Below are 21,123 nucleotides of genomic sequence, written 5' to 3' on the forward strand. Positions count from 1 at the left end.
CGCATATGAAGCCTAGGTGTCCAAAACCATTGAATCTGACATTAGGGACTACGCAGCTCGATGAAAGATTATGTGAAATGTGTGAAAGATAATATGAAAGCTGCACTTTTCATACAAAAACCATTCAATAAATAATAAATAAAAATAAATTTAACCCATTAATGTCCCACTGCTGGGCAAGGGTCTCCTCCCGTAATGAGGGAGGGGTTAGGCCTTGAGTCCACCACGCTGGCCAAGTGCGGGTTGGGGACTTTACATGCCCTCAATAAATGTTTTAAACAAATTTTAGGCATGCAAGGTTTCCTCACGATGTTTTTCCTTCACCGTTGGAGCATGTGATAATTATTTCTAATACACACATAACTTCGAAAAGTCATTGGTGTGTTGCCTTGGGTTCGAACCTGCGACCACTTGCGTGTGAGGTGTCAACTTATACCACTCGGCTATCACTGCTTACAAAAAAAAAAAAAAAAACAAAAACCATTCAGTTAAACTAAAAATATATTTATTTTTTTATTTCAGATTCCACACTCCAACTAAACCACGGTCGTCTTTTCTCCTATATGGAGGCAACTCCGGCGCTAACCCTCGGGTGGGCTCGACTGATCCGTAGCTCGATTCTGTACTACTATCGACAACCGGCTGGCTATCGAGAAATTTTACACGAAAATCTCTTTAGCGCCTCTACCGGGCTCCGTGAGAACTAATTTGGCAGTACATTTTAAATGTCAAACTTGACACTCGACAGTACAGACTATACAGAATTGCGTTTCAGTTCGGGTATTAGCGCTGTTCACACATGATACACGTTCAAATGTTCCCGTCTACTAAACGAAGAACTTAGGAAGAATTGGCGAAAGTTTAGGCAGAGATTAGTCGATAGTCTGTTCGTAACCAAACTGCAGGATTTTGTGAACTAGTAGACCGAGTAGACCGGTATACCAAAAAGACCAGTATACCAAATAGACTAAGTAGACCGAATAGACCATACTAAATCTAATAGACCTGTATACAAGATAAACTAAGAAGATTTAGTAAGCTTATTTGTATACAAAAAGGCCAGCACATTGGTTAGTACAAAATTTTTACTATTAAACAAAGGTCTAAATTATCATCTGGTTAGAAAAAAACTAAGGTTCTTTTAGTTTTTCTTACTATACTACTATATACTTTTTAGTACGACGACTTTTTACGACTTTTTCTATCTGAAATCCAGGATTAAGTATGGGTTATTGAATAATGTTAATTAATATCTTTGAAAATTGTGTTTACTGAAGCCTACTATATTGTTAAACCTATAATGAGTAGTCAGTTTTTCCAAAAACAGGTTTTTTGGATCAGTAGAAAGGTCGCATGTTTCTGATATCACTTACATACTGCTAACAAGATGCTTAGATACAAATAGTTCTGTTCGTTACTTCGTCTAGGTCAAGAACTTTATTTCAGTCATCAATATGAAAGGTGGTTATAGTAGCAAATTAATTGTTTATTACTATAGCTAAATGATTATGTTCTATTTCGAAGAGCACACAGCGGCGCAATTTAAACAATAGTTCGTATAAAAATTATAACTAAATTTTTTTGAGTTAAGGTCCCGAAAAGCGTTACCCTATCGGTAAACAATATTTTTTTTAATAATGCTATTGACAGAATGAATAAGATTATATCTTGCACTAGTTAGAATAAACAATGACAAAATCAAACATTAAAATGACCAATTTATAAATATCTGCAGCAATATTAGAATCATTACGGCTGCCTGAAAGTCTTGACTTAGAGTTCGAATAGACTATAATAATAATAACATGACTGACTGATTTATTCAGAGTCGAATATAATATTCTCAACCACGTAAAAATAGAAAAATTCTTGCATCAACGTTAGTCAGTATGTAGCCATTATTTTCTGATTGGTTTGGAAAATTATGGACAGTGGTGGAAGAACATGTTTTTTATTGGAATTAATAATAAGGATTTAGAGGTTAAATATGAGACTGTACAAAATCTCTTTTTGACTTTTGTTAATTTCATTATAACGTAAAAATATGTCAATTCATATAAGATACTTAGTACGTCAGTTTTTACTAAACAATAAACTTACTAAACAATAAAAATTTCACTGCGTAAGCCGCAGTGAAATTTTTAAACACAATGTAAATCCAGTTTCTTAAGCTGGTTCTATTGGACAAAGCAAGGAAAACGGATTTTTTGACAAACTACGTTTGATTTTATAGTTATCTTAACAATTAACGTACAGTCTAACATTTTATTGTAGTAAACTTTGTTACCTAGGTGTCGTAAATAAAAATAGCAGGCATAATTTTTACGTTATTTTTTATACTTTTGGTGTTATTTTTCTAAATTGTATATATTAATATATCTGTATTCATGAAGAAAATAATGTATTTTTTTCTATGAAATAGTCACAATAACAATATTAATTGTGATAACTGTATAGGTACCTGTGATTTGCCAAAGCTACTATTGATACAAATAAGTATTATTGATTATTTTTCTTAATAAAATTAAGAAATAATTGCATTTATAGTAGCTCGGAGTTTGGTAACGTGCCCAGTATATGGCTATAGGCTCGCCCCCTATTACCTACATGATACCAACTTGTAAAACGGCAAAACGTGGGTTTACTTTGTAAACGCCTACTTATACCTTGACATATAATGTATTATATTATATACTTTTACAAAATATATTTTATTAAATAAATAAAAAATATATGAAAATTATTTTTGACTTTTATTTATTTTTACCCAATTAGGTCGGGGAAAAAGTCTTTTCACATTATAGTATGTATGAACTTGTAATAAAATTTCTTTGGCTTCAAGGATCACAAATGAGTCCACGGTTCAATAGGTTTCTTTCAGTGAGCTCGTGAGGTGCCCAAATATCGAGCTTTTTTGTGTATAGAAAATATTTTATTACAAGTTCATACACACTATTATGCGAAAAGACTTTTTCCCCGACATAATATAATGATATGAGAAATATAATTGTCGATAAGATGCTTCAGCCCCAACAGTACACAGCAAATTATTAATTAATTAACATTTTATTACAATTATTTTGTTATAATTTATGGAAGACAAATAAAACGTGACTAGACAATGACAAAAAAATGCACTTGTGTAATCATTCTGTAGCCTGAAGTTTACACAAAAAATTCTTTACTTTATTGATATAAAACAGTAAAAAATATATTTATTATTCTGTCTGGAAAATATAAAATTAAATACATAAAAATAGAGTCACATAAAAATGTCAAAGTCACAAACAACCACAGTTGTAGCAACCACAAATCAAAGCTTGTTCGATGAGTTGGTGACCCCCGGACTGGACAGTGCTACAGTAAATAATCTTCATCCTTCAGTGATAATAGATTTGACAAGAGATGATGAGCCCATTAAGAATTGTAGATCTGTGAGGGTTATTAGCTGTAGCAACAAAAAGCTTAAGAAATACATAAAAATTAAGAAATATATTACAAAGGTGAAGAAACAAATAAAAAAACATAAGTTCTTCATCAATTGTATATCTCTAAACAGACAAAGATTGCAACTTATTGACCAATTACACATGTATTCATTGGAGTTGGACAATGTTTCACTGCAATATAAGAAAGACACAAGGGCTCTGCGGTGTGAAATTGACCGACTCCATGAATCCCTCAGTGCCATAACTAACAAATATGAAATGGCAGAAAAACAGAGTAGGGAGCAGGTATTGGCGATTGGCAGGCTTGTTAACTCCTGTGAGTGCAACAACGACCACAACACCTCATTGCCAAAACAATTAGTCAATTCTAGGCCGTCGTTACCCTGTCAGCCAATGCCTGCTCTTTCCTCCGTCACAATAACAAACACACCTCCAACTCCTAGTTCACTCAAACTAAACAAAAATGATAATATAGTTATGTTTAGTGATGAAATTGGTAAGGATTTGAGTTCTTATATACTAAACACAAACACGGAGCATTCAATAACAAATTATTGTACACCTAACTTATCATATGGTCATATTTTAGATAGAGTTATTAAATCTGACTTCAAACAGGACACAACGTTAGTAATTTTTATTGGTAATAGGGGAAATGTAAACAGAAAGAAGTTTATTGACTATTTTGAATGTTTATCAAAATTGAATGTAAACAAAATTGTATTGTTTGCACTTCCTCTTAGTAATGGCTTGCCACAGGAAGAACTTAATATTAGGTCGAATTTAAATATTATTATGCATAATCTGACATGTCAAATTAATGGTAATTATTATAATAAATTTCATTTTATTGACACTAACAGGATTGTTAGTAACTGTTTATATACGACAAAAGATAGTTATTATCTTTCTTATTATTGTAAAAGACAAATAGCAATTTCGCTATCATATTTTATTTCTATAACAGCCAAGAACTTGGCTAAACAAGTTGCTTCTATTGAGCAACATAATATTGACATTTCAAATAACTTAGCCAGTAATTTGGCTAGTAATTTTGACATTCCAAATAAAAATTTTGACATGAATGTTGACATGACATGTAATTTAAATTAATTCATGAGACAAAAGAGGTAACCTCTTGCAAAATAGATCTATCAATTGAAAAATGCCCTAATATAATTAAGAAAAATAGAAATGTAATTAACCTGGTGCATCAGAACATTAGAGGAATTATGGGCAAAGAGCTAGAAATTGAATTGTTCATGAATTGTAATTGTATTGATATATTTTGCATAACTGAACATTGGCTAAAAAGCAATCAATTCATGTTCAACTTTAATAATCACCAGGTTGGCAGTTCGTTCAGCAGGGAACATTCCATACATGGCGGTTCACTCATTTTAATTAATAAACAGTTAAAGTACAAGGAACGCCATGATATTGTTTCTCTCTCTGTTGAACGGACTACCGAAATAGCTTGTGTAGAAGTAGAACAGTTTATTGTATTGAGTGTATACCGGCCTCCTTCAGCATTGTATGATAGTTTTGAGAGTATTATGGAAGATGTTTTAAATAAAGTAACTAAGTTGAACAAAAACCTAATTATTTCAGGTGATTTTAATATTAATTTATTGGAAGAATCTAGTTTATCTATTAAATTTAAAGCTCTTTTTCAATCATACAATCTGAAGTACTTGTTTCTGGAGCCAACAAGAATAACTGCCACTACAGCCACATGTTTGGATAATGTTTTTACTGATATGATAGTTAATGATAAGAAAGTAATAAATCAATTAGATTCAGATCACTGTGGTCAATTTATTTCATTTACCTATAAGAATAAACACGTGGCTAAAAGTAAAATCACAATTGTACCCAAAACCGCAAATCGTTTTGAAAGTTTTAGAAATAAACTTGCTTGTAGTATACCATTTTTAAATCACCACAGTAATCCTAATGAGATATATAATAATTTTTTTAAAATATTTTGTACTGAATTTGATTCAGTATTTACTTCCAGAACGGTTACGGTCCAAGATAACGCTACCTTTAGTGAATGGGCTACTATAGGTATATATAGGAGTAGAAGAAAACTTTTTGAGCTCTATGAGGAGAGGAATTACAACAGATGTGAACAATTTCAAGAATATGTGAAAAATTACGCAAAGTTATTTAGACACGTCTGTAAATTAGCTAAGTCTCGTTACTTGAGTTCAAAGATTAAAAATAGTAATAACAAAATTAAAACGACTTGGAGAATAATAAATAGTGAGACTGGAAATGTAAAGGGCCAAGATCGTGAGTTCCGCTTGAATGTTGGTGACAAAACCATCTCGACGGACTCCGATGTGGCCACAGCTTTTGAAGCGTTTTTCACTGACATTCCAGTCTCGACTACCAAATCTTTGAACTCGTCACCTACTGTTGCTGAATCAATATTAAAAGAAAATGTTAATCCCTGTAACGCTATTTTTAGGTTTGACTATGTCTCGCATGTAGACATTATAAAAGTTTTTAATGCTATAAATGTAAAAAATACTGCAGATCTTTGGGGAAATTCCGTAGTTATTACAAAATCGATTATTGACATAGTTGCACCCCAATTAGCTGTAGTATTTAACGCGTGTATAGATAGCGGTGTGTTTCCTGATCTAATGAAGAATAGTAAAGTGATACCATTATTCAAGTCAGGCAGTACATCAGATCCCACTAACTTTAGACCTATTTCTGTGCTGCCAACATTCAGTAAAATTTTTGAAAAATTAATGTTTGATCAGTTGCTTTATTTCTTCAGTAAACACAAGTTATTACACAGCAAACAATTTGGTTTTACTAGGGGTCGCTCCACTATCGATGCCGGTGTTGAGCTTGTAAACCATATCTTCAACGCCTGGGAAAACTCACATGATGCTCTAGGCATATTCTGTGATTTATCCAAGGCGTTTGATTGTGTCCCGCATGAAACTCTAATCAGGAAACTACGTCACTATGGTGTCAAAAATACGGCTCTGAATCTTCTTATCTCCTATTTAGATAATAGGATTCAGAAAGTCGAAGTGAATGGCAAACGATCGGCGGGGTCGGTAGTCAAAATGGGGGTGCCACAAGGTTCAATACTTGGTCCTTTTTTATTTTTAATTTACATTAATGATCTGCCTCATCTAGTTAAAAATAGCCACGAGATAGTACTATTCGCAGATGATACTTCACTCTTATTCAAACTAAAACGCCAACAAATCAATCTTGACGATGTGAATAGTGCTATCTCTAAAGTGGTACATTGGTTTGACGTTAACAATCTGCTTTTAAACGAGCAAAAAACTAAATGTATTAAATTTGTAACACCTAATGTCAAACCAGTGAAAACTTTGATAAAGATTAAGGAAGATGAGCTGGACCTTGTGGACACAGCCAAATTTCTAGGTATAACAATAGACTCGAAATTACAGTGGGGACCACATATATCACAATTGTCGAATAGACTTAGTTCTGCAGCCTTTGCGGTTAGAAAAATTCGCCAACTCACTGACATTGAAACAGCTAGGTTAGTTTACTTCAGTTACTTCCATAGTGTCATGTCCTATGGAATTTTGCTCTGGGGTAACGCTGCCGACATCCAAACCATCTTTGTGCTGCAGAAGAGGGCTATTCGTGCAATTTATGAATTAGGCAGTAGACATTCACTAAGGGAAAAATTTAAGGAAATTAATATATTGACGGTGGCAGGTCAATATATTTATGAAAACCTAATTTATGTACACAAAAATATCGCACTTTTCAAGAAACATAGCGATATACATGACATTAATACACGAAACAAAAATAAACTCGTTATTCCAACCACTAGGCTTCAAAAAATAAACAAATCCTTTAGAGGTCAATGTGTGCGTTTCTACAATAAAATCCCAAGCGAAATTCAAAATTTAAGTTTCAATAAATTTAAATTAGTGATTAAACGAAATTTATGCCTAAAAGGCTATTATACTGTTAAAGATTATTTGGACGATAATAAAGCTTGGGACTGTGCTGCTTCTACCAAGCTTGTTTCAAAACTGTTATAATACTCTAATGTACGATGTTTTACTGTGTCCTACCTATAAATATCCTCTTTACTTTTTTTTTATTATTAGGTACAACTAGTTTTGTTTTAGGATATGTGACTGTTTTATTAACTGCACACAGTAAATCATCAATAGAAAATCTGTAATAATTATATTGACATTTTAAAAGAGCAAGCCGTGAGTTTCTTGCCGTTTCTTCTCACGAGCAACCAGCTTTCTCGAAACGGACAAAAAATCTACTGACTGTTTCAAATACTTTGTGAAAAGTTTACGAAATAAAGAATATTAAAAAAAAAAAAAAAAAAAAAATGAAATTACCTTAGTCATTGGTTAACCGGTAATCAGAGGATTAAGCATACATACATACATAATATTCACGCCTTTTCCCCATAGGGATAGGCAGAGTCCTATAAACTCCACTTGGTACGATCCTTACAAACTTCACATCCATACATCTGTTCATACAGGACCGCCGGATACGCGTTGGATGAAGCCATTTATGGCAAACTATAGCTTAGTGATGATCGAAACAGGAGACTTCCTACTGCTACTATCGACAATTAGCTTGCTATCAGCGCCCCTGGCGTGTTTAGTAGGAACTTTTTTTTTTTACAAGATGTTCGGCGGCAACGGGGAAGGCCCAAACGGAGATGGCGGGATGACATGGACTCGTTCCTGGAAGATTGGTCGAAAGCAGCAAGGGACCGAGGGGACTGGAAGTCTAGGGGAGAGGCCATTGCTCAGCAGTGGGACACAGAAATAGGCTAGATAAAAAAAATTATACACCGAATGTGTTTGACACTTTTTGATGTTGATGTCACGTTTTTACCCTTTGAGTACGGAACACTAAAAACAGTTTATTTATTGGTACTAATATCCTGCACTTATAATTGATTGAAAATAGCCGTGGCCATGAATTATGATGTCACGACAGCGACATAACATCATTGGAATTATGAACAGTTTATTTCAAAGAGGTATTTTTAGGAGAATAATAAAATCAATATGTAAATAAGATGTACTTCCGCGTAAAGTCTTTTCATAAAATCATCTCCGTATTCTAACAATAGCAATCTGTTTTTCAACGATGAATAATAAAGTAATAAATTAGCACTTTAGACCATGTAAAATATTAGTAACTTAATGTTCAAAATAATATTAGGTCGGGGAAAAGGTCTTTTCGTATTATAGTATGTATAAACTTGTAATAAAATATGAGTATATATGAGTACGAGATAATAAATATGAGTACACGGTTCATTAGGTTTCTTCCAGTGAGCTCGTGAGGTACCCTAATATCGACGTTTTTGTGTAGAGAAAAAAATTTATAACAAGTTCATACATACTATAATGCGAAAAGATTTTTTCCCCGACCTAATAGTATATATGTTACGGTCACCGAAGCAATCGGTAATTATCTATAACTAGCTGACCCGCGCAACTTCGCTTGCGTCACATAAGAGAGAATGGGTCATAATTTTCCCCGTTTTTGTAACATTTTTCACTGGTACTCTGCTTCTATTGGTCGTATCGTAATGATATATAGCCTATAGCCTTCCTCGATAAATGGGCTATCTAACACTGAAAGAATTTTTCAAATCGGACCAGTAGTTTTTGAGATAAGCGCGTTCAAACAAACAAACAATCAAACAAACAAACAAACTCTTCAGTTTTATAATATTAAGTATAGATTACCGGTAATTATTATGAATAGTTCCCAACGCACAAGCTAAATGTGGTGGAGTGTAGCAAAGGGTGTGCAAGGCGACAAGGACTTAATTACCTATTGATTACATTTACCATATATATTGGCCTATGTCCATCTGTTGCAGATGATTTAGGAAGTGTTGTATTGATATTTGTATCAAAAGCTCAACTTTATTTGTGGCGATCGCATTTTTATTAGATTAAAGAGCAAGATGTTGATTAAGAGTTTAACTTAAGAAATTAAGTTAGTTTTATTCTAAAAACTTATAAGAAAACACAAGCAAGTCTAAAAGTTTCAAAACTTAAATATACATAATTTTCCTGATCATAATAACTTCGGTCTCCAACGGTTCCAGACAAATTGATTTCACGGTATTTCTTATGTGTACTTAATTTCAGAAAAACAACTTAATATATGTTAATCAAAAAAAATATTCAGTTAATAATGTACTTAAATGTTTAATGTAATAAATTATGAATGTCATACAATTTCACGCTTGCACCAATTTGCATTGAGGAGGATGGGCAAAACTTGAACGGTACCTGATGCATCTTGGAAACACACTAAGATTCCAAGTGTGGTGACTTCAAGACTGCGTCCTTTCTTTCTTTTAGGGGAAGACCCAGCATTAGAACAATAAGGAATTAAATTTTCAAGCATTGAAATTACTTTTCAAAACAATAAACATTTTGTAACGCATTTGTAAGTTGCGTTTCCGAATTTTTATCGTTGCATCATCTCTTGTCCTTTCAATTGGATACTTTGCAAATCCTGAGTTTTGTAATCAGATTTAAAGTGCTTCACAAAATGTGATCACTATACACCAAGCTTTAGCGTTACAATAGAAAATAAAATAAATCGTAAAAGAATCAGTAATGTCTTTAAGTACTCAAACAAAGTCTGTCAAAAGATATTTGAAGCAAATAAAGGCAGGACTGTACTATTTGTAGTAAATAACGTAATGGCGCCGGTGTCGCGAGGTTATGTAGCTTTGTCTAGCGCAGATCCAGCTGATGACGCGCTCATTTATCCCGGCACGTTCAGTAATTCATCAGATCTGAAGTTATTGGCGGCAAGTCTGGAGGATTATCACAAGGTGATTGATACAAGTTATTTCAATAGTGTGAATGCATCGATGGTTCGCTTTGGTATGTGTTCGAAGTGTGGTGGAAGCAGGTTTTGGGAATGCTATGCGAGAAAAATGTCGGGTACGATGTGGCACTACTGCGGCACGTGTGCTATGGGCTCTGTGCTAGATAGTCGTATGAGAGTGAATGGTGTGCAGGGCTTGCGCGTGGTGGATGCTAGTTCTATACCCAAGTTAGTGAGAGGAAAGATCAATGCTGCTGTCGTCATGTTAGCTGAACGGGGATCTGACTTCATTCGGTCAGATTGGAATATGAAGATTTAATTTTTATTGTCTATTGTATAATTTTTTTGTCTCAAAACTAGTATTGTTTTCTATTTTTCATTGTTTTCCTCACACGCACAGCAAACTTCTTTCTAGAAAGTAACCGAACCGATTATAATCGTAAATAAACTTTTTAAAGCACGACATTTTCGTCTTTATTTCCAGCTAATAAAGAATACTTTGGTAAGACGATGAAAGAGGATTTTAAAAAACACGGGATACAGAGAAGTTTGTTAATAAACAGATTTAATTAGCAGCTGTGTAACTCCCATTACAGAATTTCTATAAGAGACATTTTCATACACAATTAATATTATAATAAACGCCAATTAATTCATCAACATGTATTAAATGGCGTATTAATAAAGTATTAAACGAAAGGAATCCATAAGAAAAATATGATTGTCGAGCCGTTGCAGCCTTCGCTAACACTTTTCCCAAAGCAAGGCCTATATCCCAGAATCCTATACCGTTTTAACCCAAGTCTCCATCACAGCCCTAAAATTTCCCTTCCAAATTTTCTGTTAGGCGCAGGTTTCCCAAGGAAGGTTGGCGTTAGGAAGGCGGGTCGAAAAACACCACCAAATTATCTTTAAAGCATGTTTTTGAAAACCAAAATATGTTTTGCCTACCCTAGTCGATGTGAGATTTATTATATTGAAGACATACTCAGTAGGAGCTAGATTTTATTATGTGGCAATACATAACTAATAAATCAATCACTAATTTACAGATCTATTAAGAACTCATAAAATTTACGTAAATCAAATAATTAGAAGCAGACAAACCAGCGGCACATTACGAAACTTGAATCTAATTAAGATACAACTGATTACCATATAAAACTGAAATTATTTAAATCATCCGTAATGAGACACTTGGACAAATATTTAACGTTTCCATTGAAAGTGATGGTATAAATGCTGAGGTCTGATCGGTGTAAGGCATCTTCGAGCCGTTTGCAGCCTGGGAATACACAAGTAAGACCTTTTCTTTAATAATTTTTCTCTTTTTCATTAATATATTTATTATTATTTATCTTCTTTCATGATTTTGTTTTTTTTTTTCTTGTTGTTCATTTGCATCTATAGCCATTTTTTCTAAGCAATATTGTCCCATTGCTTGGCAAAGGTCCCGTATTCCTATATGGGTTGCAATCTCCTGCCGGTAATTATAAGTAGTGTCCAAGCCATCGATATCAATGTCTTCTCATCAACGTCGTCAGCCTTCAGGCATCCATTAACTGAGAACACTAGATGCATACGCAATATAATAATGCCAATCTCACTTTAATTATATTACTTTATCAAAATTCATCAGTAATTATTAATTCCTCTGTTAAAATGTTTTTAAAATTTAACACAAGGTGTTAAATTTTAAAAACATTTTCTCAGTCAGCCTTCATCAAATTATGTACTACAGATAGAAAATAATTGTAGCATTAACACTTTCTCATAAACGACTTCAAGACTGTTTTTTTGCAAATCTCCCTTGTCAGAATGTGTTTTGCAATACTATTGACATAGAACCCTTCATTTCTCTTTACTTATTTTAACAAATTTCGTAATAAATACACTCAGCGGCAGAAAAAGTGGCCCAAGCGCTTATCGTGAATTTGTAAACAAATTAAGTAACATATGAAAGATATATTGTTGTAAGTAGTTGCGAAGTGATCTGTTCAGTGTTATGAAGTGTTGAATTTCAGATTAATTTAAGTGACGGATGACTTTTTCTAACAATGTGTGTTAGAACTGAATTCAGTGTTGATTCGAGAGGTCAGTTGAATTCTGTATTTTGAAATATTGCTGCACGGAAACGATTTTCTTTATGATTTTTATTGATTATTGGTCTATTTAGATTTTAGAAAAGATTTGAAGATGCCACTTACTGCTGAACAAGTGGCTTAGGTGGTCTTGTTGTCCGATCAGGGCCATTACCATTGAGAGGTAGCTACATTTTTCAATGTATCGCGTACCACTTTAAGGTCTGCGATTAGGAGGTATCGTGAGACTGGTCTCTACACGCGGCGACCAGGAATTGGACGAACACGATGTACATCCGCAAGAGATGACCGATTTGTTAACGTCGAGGTGCTGAGAAACCGCTTTCTGACAGCGTTTGAGATTCACTAGAGGCTTCAAACGGCACGCGGAGTCATTCTTAGTGAACGGAATATGAGGCGAAGGATAAAAGAACGTAATTTACGGGCAGGAAGACCAACCCGAGTACCAGAACTCGAGAGACACCATCGAGTTGCGCGATTACGATTTGCTCGTAAACATGTGAATTGGCTATCGACCAATGGAGCAAGTTCTTGTTAACCGATGAGTGCTGAGTAGCATTAAGAGCACCAAATGGTCGTGAGAGAGTATAAAGACGCCATTAAGGACGGTTTTTTCCCAACACAACACGTCAGACGGTCAGTTACAAAGGTAGGTCTGTTATGGTATTGAGAGGTGTATGTTTGGAGGCACGTACGGAGGTTGTCATCGTAGATCAGCGCCTAACAGCAGCCGGGTACATTGAAGAAATCTTCCAAGACCATGTTGTACCACTTATGGATTTCATTGGTCGGGAGGATTAACTCTAATGCAATTTAATGCGCGCGCTCATAGCGCCCGCGTTGTGGAATCGCACCTTGCTGATATCGGGATTCAAAAACTGGCTTAGCCTGCTCGCAGTCCAGACATCAACCCCATAGAACATGTCTGGCACATGCTAAAAAACAGTGTATGTGCACTGCCCAACCCACCAGAATCACTTGATGAGCGAAGAACCGCTCTAGTCAGAGTGTGGGATAAAGTTCTTCAAAAAGTAATTAAAACATCCTCCAAAGCATGCCAGAATGCATGCAGGTCACCATAAATGCTAGAGGAGTAACAACCCGGTATAAACTAGATTTTTTCTTTGGTGCAGAATTAGTTTTTTGCAAAAACTTTCAATAAGCGATTTCGACAAAAGCTGTATTTTTTAATTTTTCCCATTTTTGATTAAAAATTACGACTATTTAGTGTAAATTGTAACTAAACTTGTGTATAAACTGTTTAACTAATAGTTATAGCCAAAATAATAACCATATATTAATATTCTAAAAAGTTTTATCGTAGTTTTGCTTTGGGCCACTTTTTCTGCCGCTGAGTGTATTAACACTTCATAATGTTCTTATTCATAATAATATCTTAACTGAATCACAGTCGCGTATTGGCAGAATATTACCAAAATTCTGTCTCCCTTTTGAACTTCCACTAGTTGCGCTCACCAGTTGGTAAACGATCTGTGGGTTAAGCAAATCTTCACGCGGTGATTGCATAGATGGGTGGCCGCATAATAATATGAACTGGGCGTCTCCGTGCTTCGGATAGCATTAAAATAGTCAGTTGCGGTTGTTATCTACTACGATAACAATCTTTAAACCACGTCAAAGGCCTTCGAGCGGCTTGAACAACTTTGACACTAGGTTGACCACGGCACTAAACATACGATAAAAAACAGAACTTGAGTATATCTCGCACACCACTCACATCTAGTATGATGTCATAGAAAATTTTTCTTTAGTTACAGCCATGGCGGACGCAGCAACTACTCTCACGACCATCAAGACGATGCAAACAGCGCTAGCAACTATACACTTGCTAGCTCTCACTGCGCACCAATACCCACAGGCTTGCACCTATACTAGTACGTTAATAGACTTCTTCATTACTCACATATATTTTTTAACTTATTGGCGAAGCTACACGAACCCCTAAAATAGCTTTTAAGGTATTAGCTTAAACAGCAACAACCGTAACACGTTTTTTTATAATTGGCACCATCAGGTAGTGACATTTAAAATGCACTGCAAAAATAGTTTCTACGACGCCCGCTAGAGGCGGTGAACCGATTATCATAAACTTTTTTCAATGGCCAGCCGTACCGACGACCGGTAGTATATTTAATGTATTTTCTACAACAGTGACTTCTAGACAGTTGGCTAACGATGTTTCTTTCTTCTAGATGGAACTTCGCATGACTACATTATTATAGGCGGTGGCAGCGCTGGATCAGTGCTAGCCAGCAGACTCTCGGAGAGCGCTAGCAACAGCGTGTTGTTGATTGAAGCCGGTGGATATGCACCTCTGGAGTGCGACGTAAGTACACTAACAATAAAACTCGCATTAAACATTGACAAGCACAAGTTCTACAATACATATTTTTATCTTCCACAGTTGCCTGGCGCTTTCCCGCTACATCCCGGCACTTTTTACGATTTCGATTACTTATCCCAAAACGACGGCTACACATCCCAAAACGGACAAAACTACGGCATCCCCGTCACAGCCGGCAAAATGCTAGGAGGATCAAGTGCACTTAACCATATGATACACGTTCATGGAGACCCCCATGATTATGATAATTGGGCAACAATTTTAGGCGATGATACCTGGAGCTACTCCAATGTTCAGCCATTTTTGAAGAAGCAGGAGAAGTTGATAGACGATGTCTTACTCGCCAGTGAATATGCTGATAACCACGGAACTAGCGGACCCATGTTAATAAGGAGAGAGCCCAGTGACTCCAACACTAACTACCTGGCGGCGTACAAGGAGCTCGGTCACAACGTTGTGTTGGACACCACTTCAACTACTTCGACACTCGGCTACTCTGAGCCGCTGTACAACATCGCTAACAACATGCGTCAGAACAACGCGCTCGCGTACCTCGGAATTGCCAAGAACCGCACTAACCTCTGTGTAGCTCTGCAGACCTCCGTGACTAAGATCATCATCAAAAACAAAGTCGCTGTCGGAGTACAAGTCCGCGACGCCAACAACAACGTCTACGTATTTTACGCCAACAAAGAAGTGATAGTATCTGCCGGAGCGATCAACAGCGCTAAGCTCATGATGTTGTCTGGTGTCGGACCGTCGGATCACCTCACGTCCTTCGGCATCGAAGTCATCGCTGACCTCCCCGTCGGACAAAACCTGCAGGACCACACCAACGCCGTAGTTTTGTACCAGATGGAGACGGCTTCGGCAACAGGCGCCGCAGCTAACCCGCACGTGTTCCCCGTACCGGCGACCATCGGTTACGCGGCCCTCGATTCCTCGCAAACTTACCCAGACTATCAAGTGATCAACCTGTTGTTCACGCCTGATTCAGCCGCCGCTCTGTTGCAGCTTTGCAGCAACTCGTTCCGTTACTCTAACGCTGTCTGTCAGAGTATGTACGAAGCGGCTCTTACTAGAAATACATTATTGTCGGTCAACAACTTGATGCAGCCCGTCTCCCGCGGTCAGGTGTTGCTGGCGAGCGCTGATTTCGACGACGCCCCCCTCATCTACACCGGCGCGCTCAGCAACTCTTCTGACTTGACATTGTTGAGGGACTCGCTCGCCGACTTCCACAAGATCATTGACACGACTTACTTCACGAATGCCAACGCTACATTGGTAACGTTGGACTTGTGCGCGGGTAAGACTGATAGTGCGTTCTGGGAGTGTTACGCGGTGGCTATGTCTGCTACTATGTGGCACTACGCTGGTACCTGCGCTATGGGATCTGTTGTGGACAGCGAGTTCCGCGTCAAGGGTATTGATCAACTGCGAGTGGTTGACGCCGGTGCTATGCCCACGGAGGTGAGCGGTAACATCAACGCAGCTATCACTATGCTCGGTGAACGAGCGGCTTATTTCATTCTGTCGTAAGATATCCGTGTTTAACTTTTGTACAAGATCGATGCATAGACACAGTTGTTATAAATGTTCTTACATGTTACGACTAGTGTTCGCAAATATTGTTATATCTTAGTATCAAACGTTTTCTTTAAAAGTGTGAATGAATGTTAAAATCGTCTACCTTTTTTGTGAATGGAAAATATTATTTTCCCGGCTGTAATGTGATGATATTGTATAACTTCTACCCAGATCACTGTTATAGGAAAATACATTTATCTATCTACTTATTACAGCTATGTTTAATAATATTGGAATGATTTTTAAGATTGTGATTTTCTATACTAATGTTACTTTTGATTCAAGTTTATCAAATGTTTTAATGTTTTTTTTGTTTGTTACATACATACATAACATTGTTCGGTAAATTACGATTTTGCTTGGTAACTGCCTTAAACGAAATAAATACTAATCTCCGATTAACTTTTTTGTCATTTCAACACCATCCTTTACTTAATTACAAGTATTTTTATTATCCAACCGGGATACCACAAACACCAAAATTATACAAAAAAAAAACTGAATTGTTTAAATACTACCAATAATAGGGAATCATTTAGGTAAGTCGTCGGCTGTAAATGCTACACAGACGTTTGTTCTAATACGATTTAAAGAACAAATAGATAAAAAAACAGTCTAAAAGCAATGCTCTTGTTCCTCCAGCTTTTTGTCCAAGCCATTGTTTAATTAAATATAAAGAAAACAGCACAAACACTATCCATTCATGTTTTTCAGTCTCCCAACAAGCATTTGCTTTTTAAAACCTTTATTTCCCGGAATCGAGAACACCATTAAAGCTTGGAGACTAATCTCGTAAATGAATTTCTGTTATAAGCTGTAAAAGCTTGCTTATTCTTCTGTTCTGTGTAAATGAAGATCTTTTTGTGTTTAACGTGTGTATTGAGGATGAGAAAATGTTTATATGCAAGTCTTTTAAAGTGTGTTATACGTGTGCTGTATTATTCTATCATATGTTAGGTTTGAAAAAATATTAACTTTACTAAGTGTCTTTGTGAGAAAAAATTTAATTCTACGCATATGTTTCAATCTTTAATAATTAGAAATAGGTTTTTTATACATTTAACTCACGGAATTTAATTCATTTCATTTCACAAAATTGCATTCCTGGAATGTTTTCAATCAGTGATGCACAAACAATACGATGCAATTTTGTAAGAAATTACATTCTTTCGATAAAACATAAGCCTTCGGCACCATAGACCATGTGGTTACATACACACAAACAGCAGATTATCGTCAAAATATATATTTTTTTAAATTATTTAACAGTATTTTCATAACTATGTACTCAGTTACCAAATATGAATGAAAAATCACAATTATTTCTATACCTAAATAAGATGTAATACAGGGGTGTAGATTAGGACCATTCCTCAAAATTCAACGTAAACTTATCAAATAACATATATTATATATACTTTTAAATAAAAACGCCTATACTGAAAAATACTGCAATACGTGTTTTAACAAATAGTTTTTTATATAAAACCACTACTCAAATGTAAAACAAGTTTCCGAAAGTTTTTTGTACACTTATAAATAAAAAAAAAAATAGAAATAAAAACAATATTTGATCACTGGTTACTATTTTGAGAAATAGTGACTGGTGAACAAATACTGATTCCGTACATCAAAATCGTTTAGTTATTTTGGAATCTTCAGAAATAATAGTACATTGAGTAGAAAACTTAATATTTTGAATAGCAAATCTTAAAAGTTCGCATTGCATGATAACTTTGTAATATTAAATAGGAGTTCACGTAATTAAATACTTTTGTGTCGTTTGTTGGTATATCAATGTATTGTTCAATTGATTATTTATTCAGACATTCTAACAGTTTAAAATGTACTGTAAAGATATTAAATATGCCCTGTAAATAAGGAAAACGCAGATCGGTGATGACTTGCAAAAAGTCAGGTTTGTAGTAACTTACTCATAACCGGCGGTCCTATATGACAAGATGTATGGATGTGAATGAAGCAAAGGAAGTTTGTAAATTAAAAAACGTACCAAGTGGCGTTCTCTTGTCTCTGCCTTCACATTTGGGAAGAAGGCGTGATTTTATGTTTGTGTATGTAAGTAAGGAAATAAATACCATAACCAGTAAAAAATGTATATATATTTATTATATATACTTCTTACTAACTACGCACCGGCTGATAGCGATAACACATGTTAAAACTCTGTTTACTTATGAATTACTAATAAGGTAATTATAATTATTCTTTTGTCATGAGTCTGTCTTTATTCTGTTATAATTCAGCCTAAACTTTGTACTTCAAATGTATGTATTATTTTTGTTCCAATCACGTGAGCACCTAACTGTATAATAATATATGATACTAGCGGACCCGACAGACGTTGTCTACACGTCTTTAATTTGAAAATTTTAAACTTTTTCTATCTAAACCATCTTATCTAAACCATTCTCAGATCCCCTTGAACACACACAAAAAATTTCATCAAAATCGGTCCAGTCGTTTAAGAGAAGTTCAGTGACATACACACTTACAGAAGAATTATATATATAAAGATGTGTATAAATATATATAATGGCAAACATTTCACACGGTTTATATATATTACTGATGCTAATACGTATTAATACTATAACTGAAAAAAATACTTTTTCTCTTTAAAACGTGCCTTGAATTATATTATAATTATTGAACGTCTCGTTAAGTTAACGTTGTTTACTTACACAGGTGTTTTTACTGATTGTTTGCAAAGAATATAATATAACTGATACTTAACATTTTGAAAAGCAGGAAATTTTGTTTAAAATTTTAGGTACAAATTCCATTTTATAGTAGCTTATGGATTATTTATAAAACTAATCGGGTCTGTCCCACTAGTCCCGATAAATGTCTCATGACGGAAAACTGGCACTATTTTGTTCCAATTGTCTTGTGGTGGACAAATGCCACTGTTTTGGTACTAGTAGTCCCGTTGCAGAAAAATAATGGGACTAATAGGACAGATGGAGGTGTCTATCCCACAAGTCCAGTTTAGTTGTCCCGCCGCGGAACAAGTTTTTTTCCATAACTCCCTCACTAAGAATTGCTCTTGTGTCGCTGGGACTTTTACAAACATACAAACAACGGACACAAACTACAAAAAGACCCGAAACAATAATTTGTGAATCGCACAATTGTGCCGTGTGGGAATCGAACCCACGACCTCTCCACACAATGACTTAAACCACTGCGCCACGGAGGCAGTCAAAGCAAGCGGGACAAAATAGTGCCAACTGTCCTGTAGCGGGATGACTCAACAGGACTAGTGAGAAAGACCTAACTAATCAGCTAATGATAACAGTAGCATCTCACTAGCTTCAGCAAGCTTCAGTACGAGTAACTCTTTTCTAGACTAAGTATATAACGTATAAACCATTAATAATGTATATTACCATTAGTAATGTATATACCATTGTTATAAATAACATCCTCTTACTTCTACTTACTCAATATAGTTACAAGTGTTTTATATACGGAATTAATCGTAGTAACACATTACTAATTATATAAGTTACTATTAAGAGGAAACTTGGGCAAATAGTACAGACTACGACTTATTTTTTATCAATATTATGCAATATAATGCATATTTATGTGTATGAAAGGTATTATGCATCATGTACCTAAGTGTGCTGAAAATTTCAGTCATTAGTCGCAGGCTTTTATATGCCTTATCACCAAGCGGCCTTAGTTTTCAATACCAGGTGTAGCAAAAATCTAATTTTTATGTCTACTTTTTCTTAGCCAGCGTGGTGGACTCAAGACCTAATCCCTCCCCCTCGTTTGTGAGGAGACCCTTGCCCCACAGTGGGGCAGAAATGGGTTATTATAAAAAAGGCTTTACATACATACAAACATAAAACTATGCCTTTTTTCCATAGGGGTAAACAGGGAACCAACGAATCCAAAAATCTTACAAAATTCATTTGTTTCATTTGCATCGATACATTTTGTCATACGGGACCGCCGGTTACGAGTACCACGCACCTAAACTTTTTACAAGACGTCACAGGTATGATCTGTGATCGATTTTTCTGTCTTTCTCTCAAGTAATTCGTGATTGACCAAAGTCAGGAAGTTGAGGACGCAGACCTCCGTACTTCGACAACTTAGAAAAGCCTTTGCTTCACTTCGAGCTTGTCAGATATGTTGTGATTGGGCTATAAAAATCATGGAAAAGACAGTTATATTGTAGACAAATTCTTGTACAGCTAGATGTTTACAAGAAAATTGGGCGCAGTAACCAAATATTGGAAAAGAAAATATAAAAACAAATTAACAAAAAAAAATGGCTGTCATGGCGTCACTGTCTCATGATTCTTTAAAAAAAACACCTAAACATACATTTCTACTGTTTTTTTTGTCATTATTTTTTTTATGAGAGTCACAGTTACAGCGCAGAATTACAGAAAGTATTATATACAGCTGTATTTACGTATGTATAGAGTGCTCTGAAAATGACCTTAATACATTTTGATAAAAAACTATTTTATCCTACACCTGACGAATTATGCCGGTATGAGAAAAACGTTAGTTTGGTAAAACTCTGAATTGACCATAGTGGTTAAGAGCATATAGGAGTCTGTACATCCCCTGAAGGGTTTTTTTTAAATGCTCCTTATATACCCCAAAATAGCAAGCACAAAGTACAACCAGACTGAAGTTTTTTTGGATATTTTTTTGTGGACGTCAAAATCATCACAACCTGTATATGCGGGTATAACTGTACAGAATGTTA

General features: G+C 35.3%; 2 protein-coding genes across 10 annotated transcripts in view; one reads left to right on the top strand and one right to left on the bottom strand.

Annotated features, from left to right (window-relative positions):
- nrm (neuromusculin) overlaps positions 1-21,123 on the bottom strand; it is a 486,168-nt gene that overhangs the window by 376,750 nt on the left and 88,295 nt on the right. The window lies entirely within an intron of this gene.
- On the top strand, positions 11,592-16,740 carry LOC142984264 (ecdysone oxidase-like). Its single transcript, XM_076131739.1, has 4 exons — positions 11,592-11,609; positions 14,185-14,307; positions 14,626-14,759; positions 14,838-16,740. Exons 2-4 carry the CDS (start codon positions 14,193-14,195, stop codon positions 16,317-16,319), a joined length of 1,731 nt encoding a protein of 576 aa, XP_075987854.1. The 5' UTR covers positions 11,592-11,609; positions 14,185-14,192; the 3' UTR covers positions 16,320-16,740.

This window comes from Anticarsia gemmatalis, chromosome 26 (assembly GCF_050436995.1).
Source record: "Anticarsia gemmatalis isolate Benzon Research Colony breed Stoneville strain chromosome 26, ilAntGemm2 primary, whole genome shotgun sequence".
NCBI lineage: Eukaryota > Metazoa > Arthropoda > Insecta > Lepidoptera > Erebidae > Anticarsia > Anticarsia gemmatalis.

What these genes read in the sequence shown, in the direction of transcription:
- LOC142984264 (XM_076131739.1), top strand. Translation starts at nt 14,193, where the DNA reads ATGGCGGACGCAGCAACTACTCTCACGACCATCAAGACGATGCAAACA. An exon ending in ACAGGCTTGCACCTATACTA is followed by an intron (nt 14,308 to 14,625) that starts GTACGTTAATAG and finishes TCTTTCTTCTAG; the next exon opens with ATGGAACTTCGCATGACTAC. An exon ending in ATGCACCTCTGGAGTGCGAC is followed by an intron (nt 14,760 to 14,837) that starts GTAAGTACACTA and finishes TATCTTCCACAG; the next exon opens with TTGCCTGGCGCTTTCCCGCT.